Source organism: Delphinus delphis, chromosome 2 (genome assembly GCF_949987515.2).
Source record: "Delphinus delphis chromosome 2, mDelDel1.2, whole genome shotgun sequence".
NCBI classification, from domain to species: Eukaryota; Metazoa; Chordata; class Mammalia; order Artiodactyla; family Delphinidae; genus Delphinus; species Delphinus delphis.
In genome coordinates this window covers 49,985,317-50,006,683 of record NC_082684.1, presented here as the reverse complement: position 1 = coordinate 50,006,683, position 21,367 = coordinate 49,985,317, and the positions used below count along the sequence as shown (strand labels likewise).

The 21,367-nt window shown below is 38.4% G+C and overlaps 1 protein-coding gene across 2 annotated transcripts in view; it reads right to left on the bottom strand.

Annotated features, from left to right (window-relative positions):
- The window catches only part of NIN (ninein), a 104,589-nt gene that overhangs the window by 19,898 nt on the left and 63,324 nt on the right, over positions 1 to 21,367 (bottom strand). Inside the window, exons 15-24 of one of the 2 annotated variants that reach the window (XM_069540443.1) lie at positions 19,803 to 19,941; positions 17,821 to 18,002; positions 16,196 to 16,689; positions 13,129 to 15,273; positions 11,707 to 11,832; positions 11,529 to 11,598; positions 9,312 to 9,527; positions 6,438 to 6,551; positions 3,188 to 3,310; positions 715 to 828 (exon numbers count right to left, since the gene is read on the bottom strand). In XM_069540443.1, the coding sequence (XP_069396544.1) occupies positions 715 to 828; positions 3,188 to 3,310; positions 6,438 to 6,551; positions 9,312 to 9,527; positions 11,529 to 11,598; positions 11,707 to 11,832; positions 13,129 to 15,273; positions 16,196 to 16,689; positions 17,821 to 18,002; positions 19,803 to 19,941 (3,723 nt within the window). The remainder of the gene's footprint in view (positions 1 to 714; positions 829 to 3,187; positions 3,311 to 6,437; positions 6,552 to 9,311; positions 9,528 to 11,528; positions 11,599 to 11,706; positions 11,833 to 13,128; positions 15,274 to 16,195; positions 16,690 to 17,820; positions 18,003 to 19,802; positions 19,942 to 21,367) is intronic. The other variant, XM_060004575.1, reaches the window with a different exon arrangement.

Below are 21,367 nucleotides of genomic sequence, written 5' to 3'. Positions count from 1 at the left end.
TCCAAGGTCCCTTCTGGTTCTACTTACTATATCCAGGTCTTTTCAGTTGCTCAGTGCAAATCTAGGATATTATGTATCTTTACAGGATGTTAAGCTATATTTAGGACAATAATGAACTACGCCTAGAGCAAGGTATTGCTGGTATAGTCATCTGGTATATTACCAAGTGATATCTTACAGAACCAAGGAATACCAACAGGCATCACGACAGATGATTTTACTGAACTTCGTAGAAATTATGTTTTAGACTGTGATGTTGGTTTGTAAAGGACCTCTTAGATGAAAATAAAAACATACTTTGTAGAACCCTACTCCATGCTAACAGCTCATATATATTTCAATTTTAAAAAATTTAAATTGGTAAACAGAATGTTAATAGAGAGCTTTAACTATAATAGGGCATGAACCTGCCTTAGAAATCCTAATTCTAAATTAGAAATAAGCAGTCATTTTTACACACTATTCTCAAGCTTTCATAAATAAATAATCTCATAATGATGAGATAATCTTATGATTATTTCATAATAATGAACTTTGGGAGAAACACTGTTCAAATTATTTTACTATACTGTAAGGTGTCAAATATTAGTTAAATTGAATCATTCTGATCCCTCTTAGACCACATCCACCTGGAACATTCTTTCCACTTGGAGTTCTGTTGGGAGATATAGGAAAATATTAACTGTGCAGATGAAATAAGAATTGTCCACATACCTTTTCCTGTGAAGCCACTAGCTGTGATTTTAAGCTTTCGCTCTGGTGTTCCCAAGACTTCTGTTCTTGCTTCATAGTAGCAATTCTGTGCTCTAAAAGACTTGATTTTGCCAACTGATTCAGGAAAAGAAAAGAGGTAACAGCATTTCTACAAACATGTCTAGCCTCATTTCACGTGCCTTCACTTATACTGAAAAGATCAAGTACCATCTCTCTACAAAGGGGATCAAGACAAGGTAAAAGAGAGACATTTCCTTGACTCCCTTTGTACCTTTAATTTTGAGGAGTTTCTTCTCTTTGGGGATTTCAATTTTTCCTTCTCATTGCCTCATGTTTTTGGGTGAGACGTGGTGGGCTGGAAGGCAATTAGAAATCCCAAGAGTGTGCCATAATAGGAAAATATGGAATGCCTATTAAGGCAGGTGGCACAAAGGCAGTGTTTTTGGATTTGCTAGGGAAAATACAGTAGAAAAAAAAAGTGTCTATGTAATGGATTTCAGATTATTAAACACATAATATTTATATTATTTATATTATATATAAGTAGAATTGTGATGTATTTAAATTATATATATTAAGTAGCATAGTTACTTATTAAAATAAGACAAACTTTATATTACCGTACTTAATATTTACTAAACAACTAATCTAGCCTCCTGTTAAAATCATGGCTTCAGCAATCTACAGATTTAATGTGATCCCTATCAAATGACATTTTTCACAGAACGGGAACAAATAATCCTAAAATTTATATAGAACCACAAAAGACCCAAAATTGCCAAAGCAACCTTGAGAAAAATGAACAAAGCTAGAGGCATAACCCTTCCAGACTTCAGACAATACTACAAAGCTACAGTAATGAAAACAGTATGGTAATGGCACAAAAACAGACATATGGATCAATGTAACAGAATAGAGAGTCCAGAAATAAACCCACACACCTACAGTCATTTAATCTTGGACAAAGGAGGCAAGAATATATAATGGAGAAAAAAGAGTGTTTCAATAAGCAGCATTGGGAAAGCTGGACAGCTACATGTAAAACAATGAAGTTAGAATACTCCCTCACACCATACACAAAAATAAACTCAAAATGGCTTAAAGACGTATATATAAGACATGACACCATAAAACTCCTAGAAGAGAAAATAGGCAAAACATTCTCTGACATAAATCGTAGCAATATTTTCTTAGGTCAGTCTCCCAAGGCAAAAGAAATAAAAGCAAAAATAAACAAATGGGACCTAATTAAACTTAAAAGCTTTTGCACAGCAAGGGAAACCGTCAACAAAACAAAAGGACAACTTTAAGACTGGGAGAAAACATGCAGAAACGATGTGACCAACAAGGGATTAATTTTCAAAATATACAAACAACTCATACAACTAAATATCAAAACAAAACAAAAAAACAAAAACACTAAACAACCAAATCAAAAAATGGGCAGAAAACCTCAACAAACATTTCTTCAAAGAAGACATACAGATGGCCAACAGGCACATGAAAAGATGCTCAATATTGTTAGTAATTAGAGAAATGCAAGTCAAAACTACAGTGAGGGATTACCTCATACCAGTCAGAATGGCCATCATCAAAAAGTCTACAAATAATAAATGCTGGAGAGGGTGTGGAGAAAAGGGAACCCTCCTTCACTGTGGTGAGAATGTAAATTGGTGCAGACACTATGGAGAACAGTATGGAGCTTCCTTAAAAAACTAAAAATAGAGTTACCATATGATCCTGCAATCCCACTTCTGGGCATATATCCAGAAAAGACAAAAACTCTAATTAAAAAAGATATATGCACCCCAATGTTAATAGCGGCACTATTTACAACAGCCAAGACATGGAAGGAACGTAAGTGTTCCTTCCTACAATGGAATATTACTCAGCCATAAAAAAGAAATAATGTGGACCTAGAGGTTATCATACTAAGAGAAGTCAGTTAGACAGAGAAAGACAAATATTACATGATATCACTTATATCTGGAATGTAACAAATGGTACAAATGAACTATTTACAAAACAGAAACAGACTCACAGACATAGAAAACACACTTATGGTTACCAAAAGAGGAGGAGGAGGGAGGGATAAATTAGGAGTATGCGATTAACAGATATACACTACCATATCTAAAATAAACAACAAGGATTGACTGTATAGCACAGGAAATTATATTCCATATCTTGTAATAATCTATAATGGAAAAGAATGGGAAAAAAGCAGTACATACACACACATACACGTATAACCGAATCACTGCTATGCACCTGAAACTAACACAATATTGTAAATCAACTATACTTCAATAAAAGAAAAAAAATCACGGCTTCAGGAGCTCTAAGGTCACAAAATGCTGTTCTAGGAGACTTTTAGGCTAACATGTAGCCCCCCACGTGCCACTGGTGTTAGAGAAATGCTCATTATGGTACACACTGTCCAATGATGGTAAAAAAGTCTTATTTTTACTACCTTATCAACACAGCTATTTAATTCTTCACTTAGAGCTTCCTTTTCTTTCAGCAGTTTTTCATTGTGGCTTAGAATACTAGAAATTTTTTGCTGGAAGTCAGAGAGATTGGGACATCTGTGCAGCTGTAAGAGATAAACAAGCCCACCCATCACGTCTCATGGTTGTATTTAAAAAGATGTATTTATAAACAGGACATTTTCATGGCTGCTGCTGTTTCCCTATCTGTAGATATTTCCCAGGACATATAAACTCTAGGGGACTATAATTAACTTTAACAAAATGTTCCCTGCTGGCTTCTCTCTATTCTTCAACTGACTGCTGAAATGTCTGCTTGGACAAAATCAACCAGACATTAAGTAATGGTCCTAGCTTTCTGTTTTACCTTCAGGATAAAATAAATAACATACTTCCATTCTGTCATGAATTTAACTTGTATACATATAGCACAAAACATTTTCCCCATGTTTTTTAACTAGAAAAAAATCTTTTTCAATCAAGACTATGGAATTGGCATCAACCAAGTACAATGTATCAACCAACAAAAGGGGAAGTTTTTTTTTTTTTAATATTTATTTATTTATTTGGCTGTGCCGGGTCTTAGCTGCGGCATGTAGGATCTAGTTCCCTGACCAGGGATCGAACCCGGGCCCCCTGCATTGGGAGCACGAAGTCTTTCATCGCTGGACCACCAGGGAAGTCCCAAGGGCAAGTTTAAAGATAAATCAAGCAGTGTTTTTCAGCACGTTCTGCATACCCTTCGTTTGGAAGATGCCTAAATTGACTTGCTAAGAAAAAGGTTGCTGGTATGTACACACTGGCTTCGTCCTCTGCACTTTATGGCATCAAGACAAACGGAAAACTTTTTGTTCCTTTTCATCATCAGCCTTAGCACTACTGACATTTTTGGGGCAGGTAATTCCTTGCTGTGGGAGACTGTCCTATGCACTGTAGGGTGGTTAGCAGCATCTCTGGTGTTACCTATTAGATTCCAGTAGCACAGCCTGCCTCCCCATACACTGGGTGTGAAACCCCAAAATGTCCCCAGACATTGCTAAACGTCTTGGGGTGGGGGAGCAATTTCCACCTCCCCACAACCACTGCTTTAAGGAGACTGATTGTTTCTTACACTTCTTAACCCTTCCCATAGTTCATATGTTTTCAATTTCCCTCTACTTCACTTGGCTTTCAATTTTCAGTTATTTATTGTCATTATGATCTTACGGCCATCTTTCAACTTTTTACCTAAAGTTCTTTTACATTTAGCTTTAGGAATAGTATGACAAAATGGACTTTAAGGATTGAATCTTGTCTTCAACTGGCAACAAATCCAGCATAATTTACAAATCTAAACAAGTCAGAAGGATGAAGGAAAGTGTAAAGAACCTGGGCATTGATTAACAAAGGCCTTTTTTCCTTTGCTCACTACCCCATCCCCAGACCCTCACAAAGCCTGGTACCATTTTGGGTGTCTACAGACTGGTATGTGACTACTGCTGATGCTATTCGTGTTTCTTTTCAATGCAACAGATAATACAAATAAAAATGTTTTGTGAACAAGAAATTATTATGTCATACAGAGCAGCACAGGCTTTCTAGGTCCAAGCTGTGTGGAAGCAACAATGGGCTGACACCACCTTAACCCTTGTGATCCAAGAGTCCAGGTGCCTTGAACAACTGCCCACCAAAAGCAAAAGGGCTCACTGTTTTTCCATCTCACTATTTACATCAATGCTTCAAAAAAATATGCAATAAAAATGTGCCAAATGATGTCCTCATCGTACTATTTTACTCCCAACTCGGCTCCTTTTCTTCTGATCCCTAGCTTGGCAAAATCACAAAGCATACATTTCCCATGCTATGGATTTGGAATCCACCATTATCATCTGAAAGGTTGAACAACAGACAGAAAATGATAAAGGAGAAAAGTATGCCCAAGTTAATTAGGATGAATTTAGTAATAACAGCTCTGGAATACTTATACACCACAGAAGAGCCTTTTAACTTCTGGAACGTTTATATGGACAGACAGCTTCTGCTATGGCAGAACAGATAAACTTTGCATAGCAGCATCTGGCTTGAAAAGGTTCTTATAAAGCACCTGTCGGGTACCAGTACTGTATTAAGCACTGTAAGAGATACAAATTCCCTGAGAGTCTTATAATCCTATTAGGAAATCAAGACTTACAGGTGTCAATTAGGAATCAACATGAACATAACACACTCAGTGGTACAGACTCAGCATTCAGAGAAGGACACCTTTATGCTCATAGGCTGAATAGGTATAAGAGAATTTTATAATCTAAGGATATCATAATATTAAAGTAATCCTTTGGTGAAGCAAATAAATAAAATGGAAAAACTAAATTCTCCTAGTGAAAATCAGGATTGCTCAAACTGAGGGATTCATGTGCTCATTGAAAAATTCAGAATAAAGAATAAAATTGGACAACATTCAGAATATATTAAGGTGAACCCTCTTTTATACTTAAAATTAGGTCTTTGTTTGAAACTTTGAAATGTGCTTCTTAAAGCCAAATTCATAGGTGAGACTGCATCCCTGATAATGTTCTAGAATCTACTCTTCTGCCCAAGACAGATGCCTCAAACTCACTATGAGAAAAAGGGATGATGAGGGACCAGCTTCACCCGTGTCTCACAAATCTGGGTGAATAGTTATTAAAGTTATGAGTAAGAAAGTCACCATCTTTTTAGACAAATTTATATTATTTAACACCTGGCCGGGAGAAGGTAGAGCAACAAATTTCCTTTTTTTTTTTTTCCTGCTGTACGTGGGCCTCTCACTGCTGTGGCCTCTCCCGTTGCAGAGTACAGGCCGTGCAGGCTCAGCGGCCATGGCTCACGGGCCCAGCCGCTCTGCGGCATGTGGGATCTTCCCGGACCGGGGCATGAACCCGTGTCCCCTGCATCGGCAGGCGGACTCTCAACCACTGAGCCACCAGGGAAGCCCAAATTTCTTAAACTGAAGTGGTTATGGTTCATTTATAGTTACAGAATGTCAGTCTACAACATGTAAGTTACATAACTAGAACAACATTTAGAGAATTAGCAATAGGAGCCCTTATAAATAGACTTGTACTGCAAGCCCTCAACTTTACTAAGTAATAAGCTAGTTAACAGGACTCAGTAAAAAGGACATTTGGTGGCTAGAAAAGTCAGACCATCAGGTGCATATTATTCTATGAGCCCCCCCATACCTCCTGTCCCCACCTAAGCAACACACGATCTTACTTGTTTCATTTTCTCCAGTTCATCTTTGAGAAGGAGGTTTTCCTGTTCCACAATATGAATTTGTAGTTTAACTTCAGAAAGTTCTGCCTCCAGAGAAGACACTAAAGTGGAAGACTAAGAAAAAATTTAAAAAGTCATATAATACACATATTCATTTAGCCTGGGGAAACTTAGTAAGTTCACAAAAGGCAGCATTAAGGAAACACTAGTACCAATTCAGTGACACACTGTTTAATATCATTTGTCCTTATACTCAATGGAACTAACCAAAACTATCTTTTAATAGACTTTCCACTAAAATGGCATGAACATGATTTCTAAGTTTTTGAAGATTTCTTCACTGTAAAGTTACTATCTTTCTCTGGGGGGAGATGCTTTGAGACCATGCAAATAATGTGTTTCCTTAAGCTTTTGCTTATTGATTTTAGTGTCTATCAGTGGATTTTATCTACAACAATTACTACTCTGGTGTTTGCCTAATGAAGACTTTCTATTTCCTTCTTCATACATTTATTAATTGGAATTCTCTTGTAAGGAAGAGCTGTTATTTCTCCCCCCATTATTTATGTATTCAATTTTTTTATAACAGTATGGACCTATAGATATTTATTTTATTTTGCATTTTATAATTCTTTTATGCTATGTTTTATTTTATTGATCAAATTATTCCAGCTTTGGCCATTAAGAGCTTCTTCAGGTTGTGCCCTGTCCTTTTGACATACCCCATCTTTTGGGGGGCACCTTTTTCTTTCTGACACCATGAGATGTTCCAGGCTCATCTTGAATTGACCCTGCCCCAGCCTTGGGAGCAACCATTTTTCCAAGTAGCCCGGGCTCCTCTTATACGAGAATAGTGTTTAGAAACCAAGATCTGGGTACTCGATCCATATACACACATCTACATCTCTGTATCTATCTATCTGTCTATATATTAAGAAATACGAGTTTATACTAATACCTCAAATTTCAATCCAATATCAGAGGGTTCATTTTAGCCTTCTCAGTTTCCCCACTTGCAACTTCCTTTTCCAAAAATGAGAAACACAGTTCTTATTATCTACACTACGTTTACTTATCTGTTCAATTCTAGTATACACAGAGTAGTTCCAGAATTACTAACATACACCCCCATGAGAAACACATTTACTCACTAGATTATTATTGCCTTTATGTACACTTCTTTTTGTCTTAACCCTACTGTATACAGTCAAGATACTAATTTCTAAATTACTTATTTTCTTCCACACTGTAGCTATGTTATCCATTTACAATACAGTTAGGTTCATTTGTTAGTGTTTGTGTTCCATTTTGGTACCCCCCCATCTTTGTTTTCTGGATTGGTTTTAATTGTGTGTTTATTTGAGGGGGTATGCGAAGAGTATGTAAAACATTACTATGGTTCTAAGCATCAGAGCTATGTGCAAATGTTCTCAGCAGTGTCACTCCCTTCCTCATTCCTTCTACCACATTCCCATTCCTCTCTTCCATCCCTTTCCCACTCGCCCTCTATAGGTAACCATCTCTTTAGTTATCTGGTTTATCATTCCCATATTTCTTTTACATAAATTTCTGTATTTCTTTTACACAAATACATGTGTATTTCCTAATATCCCCTTTTTTCTTACATGGACGGAGACATACTATCTTAGATACTCTATTACGCTCTTCTTTTCTCACCTAACAGTATGTCCTGGAAATCATTTCACACGAAGAGATCTTTCTCATTTGTCCATTCTTTCTTTTTCTTTTTTTATAGCTGTATAATACTACTCCATGTGTGGCTATACCCATCACATTTATCCAACAACTCTCCGATGTATGGGCATCTAGGTTGTTTCCAATATTTTGCAGTTACAAACAATGCTGCAATGAATAACCAACGCTTTGTGGTGAATTTTCATATTTTTAGAGGAATATCTTTAGGGTAAATTCCTAGAGGTCAGATTGCTAGGACAAAAGGTAAGTACATATGAAATTTTGTTAGATTTGCCAAATTTCCTTCCATAAATACAGTATCAGTTTATATTCCAGCAGCAATGTATGAAAGTGCCTGTTTTCCCAAACCCTTGACAACAGAATATGTTGTTATATTTTTAAATTGTTGCCAATCACATAGGTGAGAAATGAGATATCAGCGTTATTTGCATTTCTAATTCTGAGTAATTTTGAATATTTTTTCAAGGTTTGAGGGCCATTTTTATCTCTTTTTTTGGTGTGTGAATTTTTGTTCATGCATTTTTTCCTATTTGGCTGTCAGATTTTGCTCCTAAGCCCTTTGACTTTTAAGAGTTCTTTACATAGTAGGGATATTAGCTCCACTCTTGGTGGTATAAGATGCAAATATTTTCTCCCAGTTTGTGAGCTGTCTTTTGACTTTGTTTATGGTATTTTCTTGGTCATGCAAAAATTTAAAAAATTTAATCAGGTCATTTTTTTGCCTCTAGTTTATGAGTCATAGTTACATAGCCTTTCTCTACACCAAGCCTAAAGATGAATTTGCCCAGTTTCTACTAGTACTTGAATGTTTTACCTTTTATATTTAGACTCCTAATCCAATTGGAGTTTACCCTTATGTATGGTATAAGATATGGATCTAATTTTATTTTCAGTTGTCTACCCAGTTATCTAGGCACCACTTATTAAAAACTCCATCTTTACCCCAGTGATTTGAGAAGCTACCTTTGTTATATACTAAGTTTCCATATGTATTTGGGTCTAATTCTAGACTTTCTCTTCCACTTATCTGTCTATTCATGTGCGAACACCACACTGTTTTAATAATTGGGACTTTATGTATAAGAAATTAAATACAAGCATTTCTTTTATTTACTGGGATTTCCTCCAGCAAGGCTGTAGAGTGGCTGTAGACCATACCTGCACTTTACAGTGTTCCAGTTCTTCTTTTAGATTAGACTTCTCTTGTTCCCATTCCTCACATGTACTGTGTCCTGGCTCTTTATCCTTCTGACTTAGCATTTCTGCCAGACGTTGATTAACTTCTTGCAGTTCTTGCTGATTTTGAGAATTCTTTTGGCTAAGCTCCATATTTTCCAAATCCAACTGTTGGTTTTTGATTTTTAATTCTGAAATCTAATTAAAATTGAAATAAGTCTTAAAAACTAGTTATCCTACTTCTGCTAAAAATATATTTAGAGACTAATTGTTTTACTTTCTCTATGTAAAGTTATACACACACACATTTAATAACAGAAAAAATACATACTCATTATTACAAAGTCAATCAGTTCAGAAGTGTATGAAGAAGTGACAGACACTCTGTCCAATCCCATTCCACAGGGGTAGCCACTGTTCACAGCTGGGTACGTATCCCTACAGATTGTTTTCTATGCATACACAGACCTATATACGTGTAGTTTTTTCCTTCTTTAGAACATGCTTTTTCCACTTATAATATCTTACAGGCTCTTATCTTTCCAAATCGGTGCATTCAGAAACCACCACATGCTGTATTTTTAGTGGCTATAGGGCAGCGGTCGCCAACCTTTTTGGCACCAGGGACCAGTTTCATGGAAGACAATTTTTTCACGGACCTGGGCTGGGGAGGGGTGGGGGGTGGGTGGGGTCAGGGGAGGGGGATGGTTCAGGCGGTAACGCAAGTGATGGGGGGCGGCAGATGAAGCTTCACTCTCGACCAACCGCCGCTCACCTCCTGCTGTGTGCCCGGTTCCTAACAGGCTGCGGACCGGTAGTGGTCTACGGCCCAGGGGTTGGGGACCCCTGCTATAGGGTATTCCATGTATCAAGACATTCCATACTGTATTTATCCATTCCCACACTGATAGACATATAGGTTTATTATCATTTTTTCTTTTAATTATGAAGAAACAAAACAATCTTCTGGAAAATTCATTTACACATGGTAGCATTTTGTATTTAGGATCTTATTTTTGGAAGTAGGGCTGCTGGGTTAGAAGGCGTGCATATACATTACTGTTTTGATCGATATCCCCACAATGTCTTCCTCACAGACTACCAATTTATAGTCCTATCAACAATGTACGAGTATATTTGTTTCCTCAGTCCCTTTTTAATACTAGAACAGATCAATCTTTAATTTTTGCTAATCTGACAGGTGAAAAAAAGAGACTCATTTAATTTGCCCTTCCCTAATTACTAATAAGGCTAACCATCCTTTTATATGTTCTCTTCTTTTTTTCTGACTTGACCAATCATATAAATTATTCACTTTTCTACTCCATTTTGCAATTTGTTTGTAACAGTACAGAATATATTTTGGACGTTAACACCTTGTCTATTTCAAGTGCTGAAAATAGTCTTTTCCCAGGATGTCCTTGTCTTTTGACTGTGTCAGATAGATTCTCAAATGGCTTTTCCCCACACAATTGCATATTGTTGAGATTATATAAATTGGGCACTGAACGGCACAAGCTATCTAAATAAATCATAATTCTGTGAAAATATACACAGATTAACTAGTATTCTATATCTGTAAAATGCTGTTCTTAACTTTCTGCTTTTAATTGTGGTGAGGAAAGAGGAAGGAGCTAACATGAATCAAAACCACATGTGGGGACCTCCCTGGTGGTCCAGCAGATAAGACTGTGCACTCCCAATGCAGGGGGCCCTGGTTCGATCCCTGGTCGGGGAACTAGATGCATGCATGCTGCAACTAAGGAGTCTGCATGCTGGCAACAAAGATCCCGTGTGCTGTAACTAAGACCTGGTGCAGCCAAAATAAATAAATATTTTTTTTAAAAAAGCCATCTGCTACAAAGAGCACAACTGAATCTGATTAAAAACAAAACAAAACAAAACCAACATAGAGCTAGTATTTCACAGGTTCGGTTTTAGAGGTTATCACCTCCCCACTCCCACTGATTATAAAGCTAGTATTCAGCACCAGAGTCTAGAAATAATATATATATTATTATATTCACAAAAAACAGAAACCTAGTTTAGAATTAGCATGAGGTGAGTTTCCATTTTGAAACTCAGGATTTACAACCTTACCATTATTAGCTATGTTTCCAGTAGCATGTGCTGTAAATTTCAAATTTAAAAAAAGAAAATTTTAGAATCAGGAAACATTGGGAAATATTCTCTCCTTACCTGTTTCTTTAAATTTTCAACCATCTTCTGAACTGCAGCTTTTTCCTGTTTTACGGTTTCTATTTTTTGCCTAAAGGGACAATGAAAATATAACTTAAGAGTTAGGCTTTAACAGTTGAAGTAAAATAGCTTTAGTCCTCACAAAAATGCCTTAAGAACATTTAAATATATGTCTTACCACATTTCTTCCTGAGATCCATTTAATTTCCCTAATTTCAGGTTAGAAATGCTGTCTTCTTCATTTAAAGTAGTAATTTCATTTCTCAAAATAGAATTCTCCTCTTGAAGCTTCTCAGATTCATATCTGAAGTACAGAGATTTTTAAAAAATAGTTATAACAAGGCAGTCATCTGGCATCTTTGGAAAATACTTTATAGTAACTTCCAATTAAACACGTACTCCATGCCAGTTAAAAAGAAAAGCCTAAATTAGTAGTCTCTTGGTGCTTGGAAATCAAGCTACGACATATTGACTCATTGCTTTTGGGATGTAAGAATTTCACTAAAAGACATTAGGGAAGTGCGACTGAAACACCTGAGCATGGAGACAGAAAGGAGACTCAATGCCCATCCTGGTTGCTGACTTTCTCAGTGGCAAGCATATGCTTTGAGCAAATTATTTATTTCAGTCTGAAGTCCTGCCTGCTCCTAAAAGACAAAAGCCATATTACTAAGCTGTATGAGCTTCAGTTTTAAACCCCAGGGTACCTAGAGAAAGAAGATTCACTACATAAATGAAAGGGCCATGTCAAAATATGTACACTAATGTTTACTTTGTGATTTCTTTCCTCTCATTATGGTTTTTAGAACTAAATATGGTCTGAAGTAAAACGAGGAAAAACTACGCCGAGAATTATTTTGTTTTTTCGTATCTTTAAGATATTTCAGACATGATGTAGTATTTTACAAGTTTTTTTTGGAACCAAATTTGTTAGAAGGCTATTGCAATCATATTTTATAAAGTTGAGTGAGCAGTGGTTCAAATTAGTATGATTTTTGTCTTTGTTCTTCAAGCACGTTTATTAGAATCTGATAGCTCCTCAAAAAATTATATGTTCTAAGATAAATTTCCAATGTTTACAGAATATCAGCCTGCACTTCAAGTGATATAAGTGAAAAACTATAAGCCATGAGACACAACACTTTTTCTATATTAGTGTAAAAAGAGACTCCTTATCTACCAAGTGAGTTAATGATACACGAAAGGCATTCATTCTCATATAACTTGCTTCATCAAAATGAAGAAAATAACCAACATTGAGCCAAAAAAACCCCACCAAAACTATCCATCCAAATGAAGTGCTACAGAAGAGTTAAAGACTTGACATACATTGATGATGCACATGGTTAAACAACTAACACTCTCCGTCATGAACTTTCACACCCTAAATGAACGACATTTATGTCCTATAGAGGAAGCAGTGCCTCCTAGGCAGGGTTATTCTACTTGTTAATACGACACAGAAGCAGAAGGAAGTCTAAAGTACTGCTCTCTTCTTGAAGACTAACAGGTTAGTTTCTCTAGGCACAGCAAGCAGCCAAGTTAGATGTGGTGAGGTGCTCTGTGGGATTCCGTGAAGTGTAGAAGGTGCATACATTACCTCAGAAGCTCAACTTTTTGCTGCATCTCACTGCACGTGATTTGCAAGTCATGCATCATTGCCTTCAGCTCTTCCTCCTTTTCTCCTTGAGAAGGTACATCTTTTTGCTTAACTAAAGCAGTGACTCTTTCCCTCAACTTTCTAGTCAGCTCCTGCAGCTTCTTTTTCTCCCGTTCTAACTCTGTGATTGTGGCCTGGCGCTGAAAATGTTTGTCCTGAAGGCTGAGGAGAGCGGTGTTTTCCTCCAGTATTACTTGGTTCTGTACTCCAGGCTTTTCTTGATGTGTCTGGAGTGTTCCATGTAGCCAGGCAATTTCATGTGCCTTTATTTTTTCTAAGAGCTCTGTATTCTCCTGCTCTAGGTACTGGTTTTCTTGACAGTGTTCTTCTATAATATGGTGTACATTCATAATCTTTGGTACACACTCTTCCGGCATCTGATTTAGTTCCAGGATCTTTTCATCAGGTCCGACTTCCAGGTTATCTAAATGGGCTTCCCATAAGGAGAAGCAGTCATACTGCAGCACTGCTCTTTCTTGCAGCTTCTCCATCTTGTCTTGAAGTCTCAAAACCAGAACATGCAGTTCCTCATTTTCTCTTTTGACCTCGTCATAACTCTTTTCCAGGCTAAGGAATGTTTCAGTCACTTCTTCAACTTTCTTTAGCTCATCCTGTAATCGGAACATTTCTGAAGTGAGTTCTTTGTTATTTTCTAGTGCTTCATCGTACCGCGTCTCCATCACTCTCAGCTCTTCCTGAAGACACTCATTTTCTCTACTAGCATCTTCATATAACAATTTATACTTGGCGGAAGCCTCAGGGATTCTTTCAAGCGTCTTTAATTTCTTTTTTAGCACAGAAACATCAAAAAGTAAGTCCTGTTTCTTTTCAGAAGCTCGATCACAGTCTGCACGTAAGATCATTAGTTGTTCCTGAAGCTGGCCAATCTGATTCTTTAGGTCCCAGGTTTCAGTCCTGGTCTCCTCACTATTTTCAAGCTCAGAAAAACTCTCTATTGATGCTTCAGACTCCTCTCTTCTGACCTCCTGTCTCTGACCAGAGCTTGTCCCCGTACTTTCCAGATCCCGGACCTCATCGCCTTGCAGGTCACTTAGGACGTGCTGCATGGTTCCACCTTCTACTTGTTTCATTCGGTTTGGCAGTAAAAATGGCTCTGTTTGTTCCACGGAATTTCCAAAAAACCCAGTAGTTGGCTCATCTAAACAAGAAGACATTACTGACTCTGGCTCTAATTTTTGCAGCCTCTGTTGCAACCTAGAAATTTCAGTTGCCATTTTCACATTTTCCTTCACTGCTCGTTCATGAGCTCTTTGCAGGCTTAAGAGGACATCTCCGTTCTCTTCCAACAGCTGCTCTCCTTGCTGGAGCAGGGACATGGCTCCACTTCCTTCCACTTCCTCCCTTCCCATTGCCTGGCAGCCATTCTGAAGCCTGGAGGGAGGAGATCCCACCTGCTCCATTTCCTTAATTTTGTTCTGAAGCCTGGAGATTTCTGTGCTCATCTCAGCCCTCTCTCGATCTGCTTTCTCACAGGTCGCTTTGTAGACACTCTCCATGGCCAGAAGCTTGGACATCATTTCCTGCCTCTCCTGGTCACGTTCCCTTTCGAGCCTTTCGAGCCTCTGGCTGGCCAGCTGCTCCGAGGCGCCTGCTTGGCACAGGACCTGCTCACGGTCCTTCAGTTCTCTTTCGTGACTGCTCTTCAGCTCAAGTATCTGGCTGGACAGCAGACTTTGCTGACTTTCCGACACAGTTCTTAGATCTTCCAGGTCTTTGAGTAGCTGCTGTCTCTCAACAACCATGCTATTCAAATGTTCTGTGTATGTTTTCTCCAGCATCTCTCGCTCCTGGGTCAGGACCAGAGAAGTCGCTTTCTCTCTCTGGAGAGTCTCTTTAAGCTGCTCCTGGGCTTCTGCACACTCCTGGGTGAGCTCATCCTTCTCAAACTCCCACTGGGATCTCTCCTCGCGCTGTTGTTCCAGGACCTCCTTCAGCTCTCGGCGGTAGTGCCCCTCCAGGCTTCGCAGAGCATTTTCATATCTCTCAGCGACTTTCTGACAGTCAGCCTGAAACTGGGCTTCTATCTGAGAGGTTCTTCTATTACACTCAGTTTCCATTTTTTCCCTAAATGTGGTCAACATACAGCATTACTGAAACTGCCATCAACTCCAGAAGCAAACAAAAAACATTTTCCCATGCATAGAAGAAGCAGCCAAGCAAACAATTCAAATATTTTCTAAACATGGTCTCCACTTATTCCTATGTGATTCAGTTATACTGAGAAGGGATCTCATTTCTGAGAGCCAATGCTGGCAGCCATAATTAATTTAAAAGACTGACTTACCTCTCTCTGCATTTGGAAGGAAAATTTAGAAACCCAGTTCTTTGGTTTACTCCCAGACGTATTTGTTTATGGATTTTTAGCAAAAACGTAGGCTGATATTTCACATTAAATGTTCAAATGCATATTAGCCTAAACCCTAATTTGGGAAATACATAAAATTCTTCCATTTTACTTAAGTAGACATTGGTGGATAAACAGTCATATAAACCACACATATTAACAAATTCATTATGTTTTGCTTTTTATTTAATAAAGTAGCACCGGGTTAAAGTATGAAGCACCGAAGCCCTGAAAAGTACCTGAGATTTCACGTGAGGAAAGTAAGCACGAAATGGTGTTTCATAACTCTGGAAGGAAATGTAACTTTGCCCAGAATCTAGCTTATAAATGGCCTTTCCCAGAAAACAGCAAGACTGAACTAGGAAGAAATCACATTTGTGATAATCTTATCCTCATCTGGAACCTTAAAAAGTACATGCCTGATACAAAAAATACTTTCCTCTTTCTAAAAAAAAGTTTCAATACCCCAAGGTAGGCTTATATCTAAACAACGGCAAAACAATCTGAAAAACTAAAAAAGAATCTAGTCAGTCAGTGGGCTATTATGTCTTCTGATTTTTCAAAGTCTCCTTAATTGACTGGGATTTCTGGTGCCCCCAAGGAATGGTGCCCCAGGTTCCTCCATTTCCCTCATTTTCTTACCTTCCCTCATGTAGTTCCCTTTGGTGTTTTTCCAAGAGCTCTTTTTGCAATTCCTCTTTCTCAAGAGTATGCTTCTCCACCAGGCTTTTCAGCTGCTCCTGGTGAACTTGTTCTAGTTCCTGAGTCAAGCTTCTCACCTTCTCTTCTGTCCAGGCACCATTTTGAATGAGTTTTTCCCTCTCTTCATTAAAGCTTTCCTCTGCCTGCTGCAGCCTAGCCCTTAGCTCCATCTCATGCTCCAGCCTCAACTCCTCCTGCAGGTGAGCCTTTTCCTCATCCCACTTCATTTCCAGTTGTTTTTTCTCCTCCTCATGTCTGCAGATAGCCGTGTGTAGTACCACTGTCTGGCCCTGAAGTTCTGCAATTTCATTTTTAAGGTCACTTATTTGTTCTTCCAAGATGTGCACTTCATTCTCATACTTTTGCTTCACGTTCTCCTGCTCCTTTTTACAGGCAACCTTGGTTTCATCTAGCTGCTTTTCATAATGATGCACCTAAAGCCGGAAAGTAAAACCACCCCAATGTTATTCAACTCAAGGCCATGGAAAGGTGATGGGGCAGTAATTACTTTTCTCCTACAAGACATTCCTCAGTTTTCCCATTTTTTGTTTTAAAGTAACAATTCAAAAACACATTAAATAAGATATTTTTAAGTCAGGCATGGTTTGATTACCTTCTTAACTTGGTTGAATTTTATTAGTTTCTGAACAACTCTATTAAAACTGACTAGACCTTCACAGAGATACCATTTGTCTCCACGGGCAAACTCAGGGCCTTAACATAGTTAATTAAATTTAAGTATTTGTTTAACACCTGTCAGGTGCCCTGCAGGCCTCGTGGGGACACAAAGTTGGGTAAGACATAGCCCCTGTCATTAAGGAAAAACTACTCTAGACATGCTCATGACAACTACAAAAAAGTATACTACAAGTCAGAATAAAACATATAAAACATATACTATAAGTCAGAATAAAACATATAGGAAAAATAGTTACAATGTAACCTGGGATTCAAAGGAGGGAAAAATCACATTTGGTTGGAAGAATTCAGGAATGTAAGAGGTGGCATTTGATATAAACTCTCAAGGTTAAGTAGATTTTCAAGAGGTAGAAAGAAATAATAACACAGCACGTAATAGCATGAGCAAAAGAGGACAGTTTGATGAAGAGCAGCAAACTACCTAGTTTGGCTGGAAGATAAGGTAACTCAAAGGAATGGTAAAAGAGAAGACTGGAAATATAACCTAAAGCAACACGGTAAAGGGTTTTGAAGGCCAAGATTCAGAATTCGTACCTAATTTAGGAAGTAATGCTATATCAAAGGGCTTTTTAGTTTTATTAAGATGTCTTTCAGTGAGTTGGAAATAATGTAATCGTCTGCAAGTTCCATGCTTGCTAGGACTGAAGGTACTACATTTTTAAGAAACTCTCTCCTATGAGGAAAAGGCCTCACCCTTGGCCTGTGAAACCATGCTGAGGTAGTGCGTTCCTGGTAGCCAACAGGACACAAAAGGAAATGTATAGAAAGTGCTGCTCTTTGAGGAAAAAGAATTGAGAATGTCCTACATGCAAACGCTTGTCAGAGCTCAAAGAAATCGGAGAACAGGATTGATAAAAAGGTCTTACTTTATCTTCAAGCTCCAGTCTCAGGCAACACAAGTCCCTGTGATGTTGTTCTTTCATCTGTTCGATGACCAGCTCCGCCTCGATGCTCATATTCAATGGATTGCATTCTTCAGAACCAAGCCCTGAAAACACATCGGATCTGTTGACCCTGCAGCAGGTTCTTTCAATAACACAACTGGCATCTAAGGAAGGATATCCAGTTTAATTGAGGAATAATTTTTAGCTTAAATTACTACAGATGAGATCTACTAGGAAACAACAGAAGCCAAGTATTAGGGGAAACAAGAAAAAGTGAAGGTGAACAGATTCTTTCATGTACAGGCAATGTACCAGACCTTAATAGAATCCAACAAAATAGGAGGTGGGAGTAGATGTGGAAATTGTTGCTTAAAGGTGACCTCCTCCTAATGAAAATCCTGCAGAGTGAGGTAGTTAGGTCAAACCAACCAGCCTTCTTTCCATCCAATGAATACTGAGTGACAAATTAGCAGAGGGGCAATGTGGCAGGAGAATGAACGGCCAGCATACTTGCTATGCTTTGAGGTGTTAACTTCATGGGTCAAGATATCCAACCCACCCCTCAACATTACAAAAGATTCAGTATTGTAATATTAATTTCCTGTACTGCAGATAGGGCCTTACCTTAAATTATCAGCTAAAATTTTTTAAAGAATAGGGCATAGGTTAGGAACCTGGATATAGGCAGATTCGATAGAAAATTCTCGACTCATTCATATGAGTTCACCTCTGCAACTGCCCATGATGATGACTGAGAAGGACACTGAAATGTGAAGCATAGGCTGAGGGCTGAGCTAGTACAAAGACAAAATGATTACATCTACTACTACGTAGAAATCTCTTAAGGCAGGGGACACAAAAAAGCTTTTCATGTGGAGATACACAGGCAGATGCAAGAAAGAGCGTAAGTCTAGCATCTGGAATTGACAGTCCTGCTTTGGGCTTTCTCTTCATCTATCATGGCACATCCCCAACTGAGAAGTGATACCTGGGGTGTAAACCACCCCAAGATGACACAGCCTCATGTACCCATGAGGAGAACTCCCAGCCCTTGGTCATCTATGGAAAAGCCCAGAAAAGCTTCTGAGATACATCATATCAGTTGGGCTCCATTCTTATACCACAGTAAGGCTACAGAGTACACACTTAGAATCAGAGGAAAGATGTTCAAGCCTGTCCCTGTCCCCTCCCCAATCCCTTATTTATTCCAGAATAAATAGGTAAGGAGAAGAATAAACAACCCTTGTAAGAACCTGTACTCCTGTTCCAAGGAGCAGTGGGGAAAACTACTTATGATGAAGAATTTATTATAAACCCTTTCTGAAACTGAAATTCAACCCACTGGAGGAAAGGGGCAGGATGCCAGGAGGGAGGAAAAGAGCTGATAATGAATGTAGGAGGGTTCCCAAATGACTCTGCCTTCCAACCTTGCTACTCAAAATCCTCCTCAAAGGTACAGGCAACCAAGGTTTATTTATCTTATTTGTTGTTTTGCAGACATTTAGCACAGCCAGCATAAGGAAATCAAATTTTGTGGTTTCTGGCTGGCTCGCTCTCCAAAACACTGTCATACCAGTTAGGCACTCTTTTAGAAAGGGAGGATTCAGCAATAACTCAGTGACTGAATTCTAACACTCCCAAGGCCTGGATTCTCAGACTTGTGGCCAGTTTTTTTTTTTTTTAAACGAAGCAAATATCCTTGTGGTTTGATTTTTCCATTTCTTTGTTGATGCATATAAAAATCAGATGGAAATATTCTCATAAAGACTTCAAGGACAAATGAAAAAACAGACCACAAGTGAAACAGCTCAAGAAAATAGCACTGCCAAAGTCTTTTTTTTTGACGGGGGGCGGGCTGGGGTGGGGCGGGATTGCCAACATTTTGCAATTCTACATTCAACCACGGTTTTAAAAACAAAAGTCAAAGGCAGAGACTCTGAAAAGATGGCGTCTGAATGGCTTACCCTGGTCAGGCTCGACGCAACCACTGTTAAGATCAAGTTCTTCTGATGGTGAGTTTTTCGAGGGAAGTCTGAGCACTTTGCCTTGTGCACGATATTCTTCCAGCTCAGACTGGAGTTCATCTACTTGGTCTTGTAATAGCTGGAGTTTAAAAACCAATACAAGTCTTAGATGTGATGTCAAAAACACAAGCAACAAAAGAAAAAATAAATAAACTGTACATCATCAAAATTAAAAACTTCTGTGCTTCAAAGGATACCAACAAGAAAGTAAAAACACAACCCACAGAATGGGAGAAAAGTTTTTGTAAATTATATATCTGATAAGGGACTTGATTATAGAATATATAAAGAACTATTACAACTTAATAATAAAAAGACAAATAACGCATTTCAATATTCAGCAAAGGATCCAAAGACACATTTCTCCAAAGAAGATAAGCAAATGAAAAGATACTCAGTGTTATTAGCCATCAGGGAAATGCAAATCAAACTCACAATGAGATACCACTTAATACCCACTAGGATGGCTAAAATAAAAAAGACATACATGTATCCCCATATCCCCTCCTTCTTGAGCCTCCCTCCGTATCCCACCCCTCTAGGTGGTCACAAAGCACTGAGCTGATCTCCCTGTGCTATGCAGCAGCTTCCCACTGGCCATCATTTTACATTTGGTAGTGTATATATGTGCATACCACTCTCTCACTTCGGCCCAGCTTCCCCTCCCCCATGTGTCCTCAAGTCCGTTTTCTACATCTGTGTCTTTTTTCCTGCCCTGCCACTAGGTTCATCAGTACCATTTTTTTAGATTCCATGTATGTGCATTAGCATACAATATTTGTTTTTCTCTGTCTGACTTACTTCACTCTGTATGACAGACTCTAGGTCCATCCACCTCACTACAAATAACTGTTTCGTTTCTTTTTATGGTTGAGTAATATTCCATTGTATATATGTGCCACATCTTCTTTATCCATTCATCTGTCAATGGACACTTAGGTTGCTTCCATGTCCTGGCTATTGTAAATAGTGCTGCAATGAACATTGTGGTACGTGACTCTTTTTCAATTACGGTTTTCTCAGGGTATATGCCCAGTGGTGGGAATGCATAGGTATACATATAGCTGATTCACTTTGTGGTACGGCAGAAACTAATACAACACTGTAAAGCAATTATACTCCAATAAAGATATTTTTTTAAAAAGACATATAATAACAACTGTTGGCAAGGATGTGGAGAAATTGCAACTCTCATATTGGTGGGAATGTAAAATGGTGCAAATATCTTGGAAAAAATTTGGCACTTCCTCAAAAGGTTAAACATACAGTGATCATATGACCCACGAATTCCACTCCTAGGTACATACTCAAGAGAAATGAAAGCGTATGTCCACACAAAAAATTGCACACAGACTTCCCTGGTGTCACAGTGGTTAAGAATTCACCTGCCAATGCAGGGGACACGGGTTTGACCCCTGGTCTGGGAAGATCCCACATGCCATGGAGCAACTAAGCCCATGCACAACTACTGAGCCTGTGCTCTAGAGCCCATGAGCCACAACTAC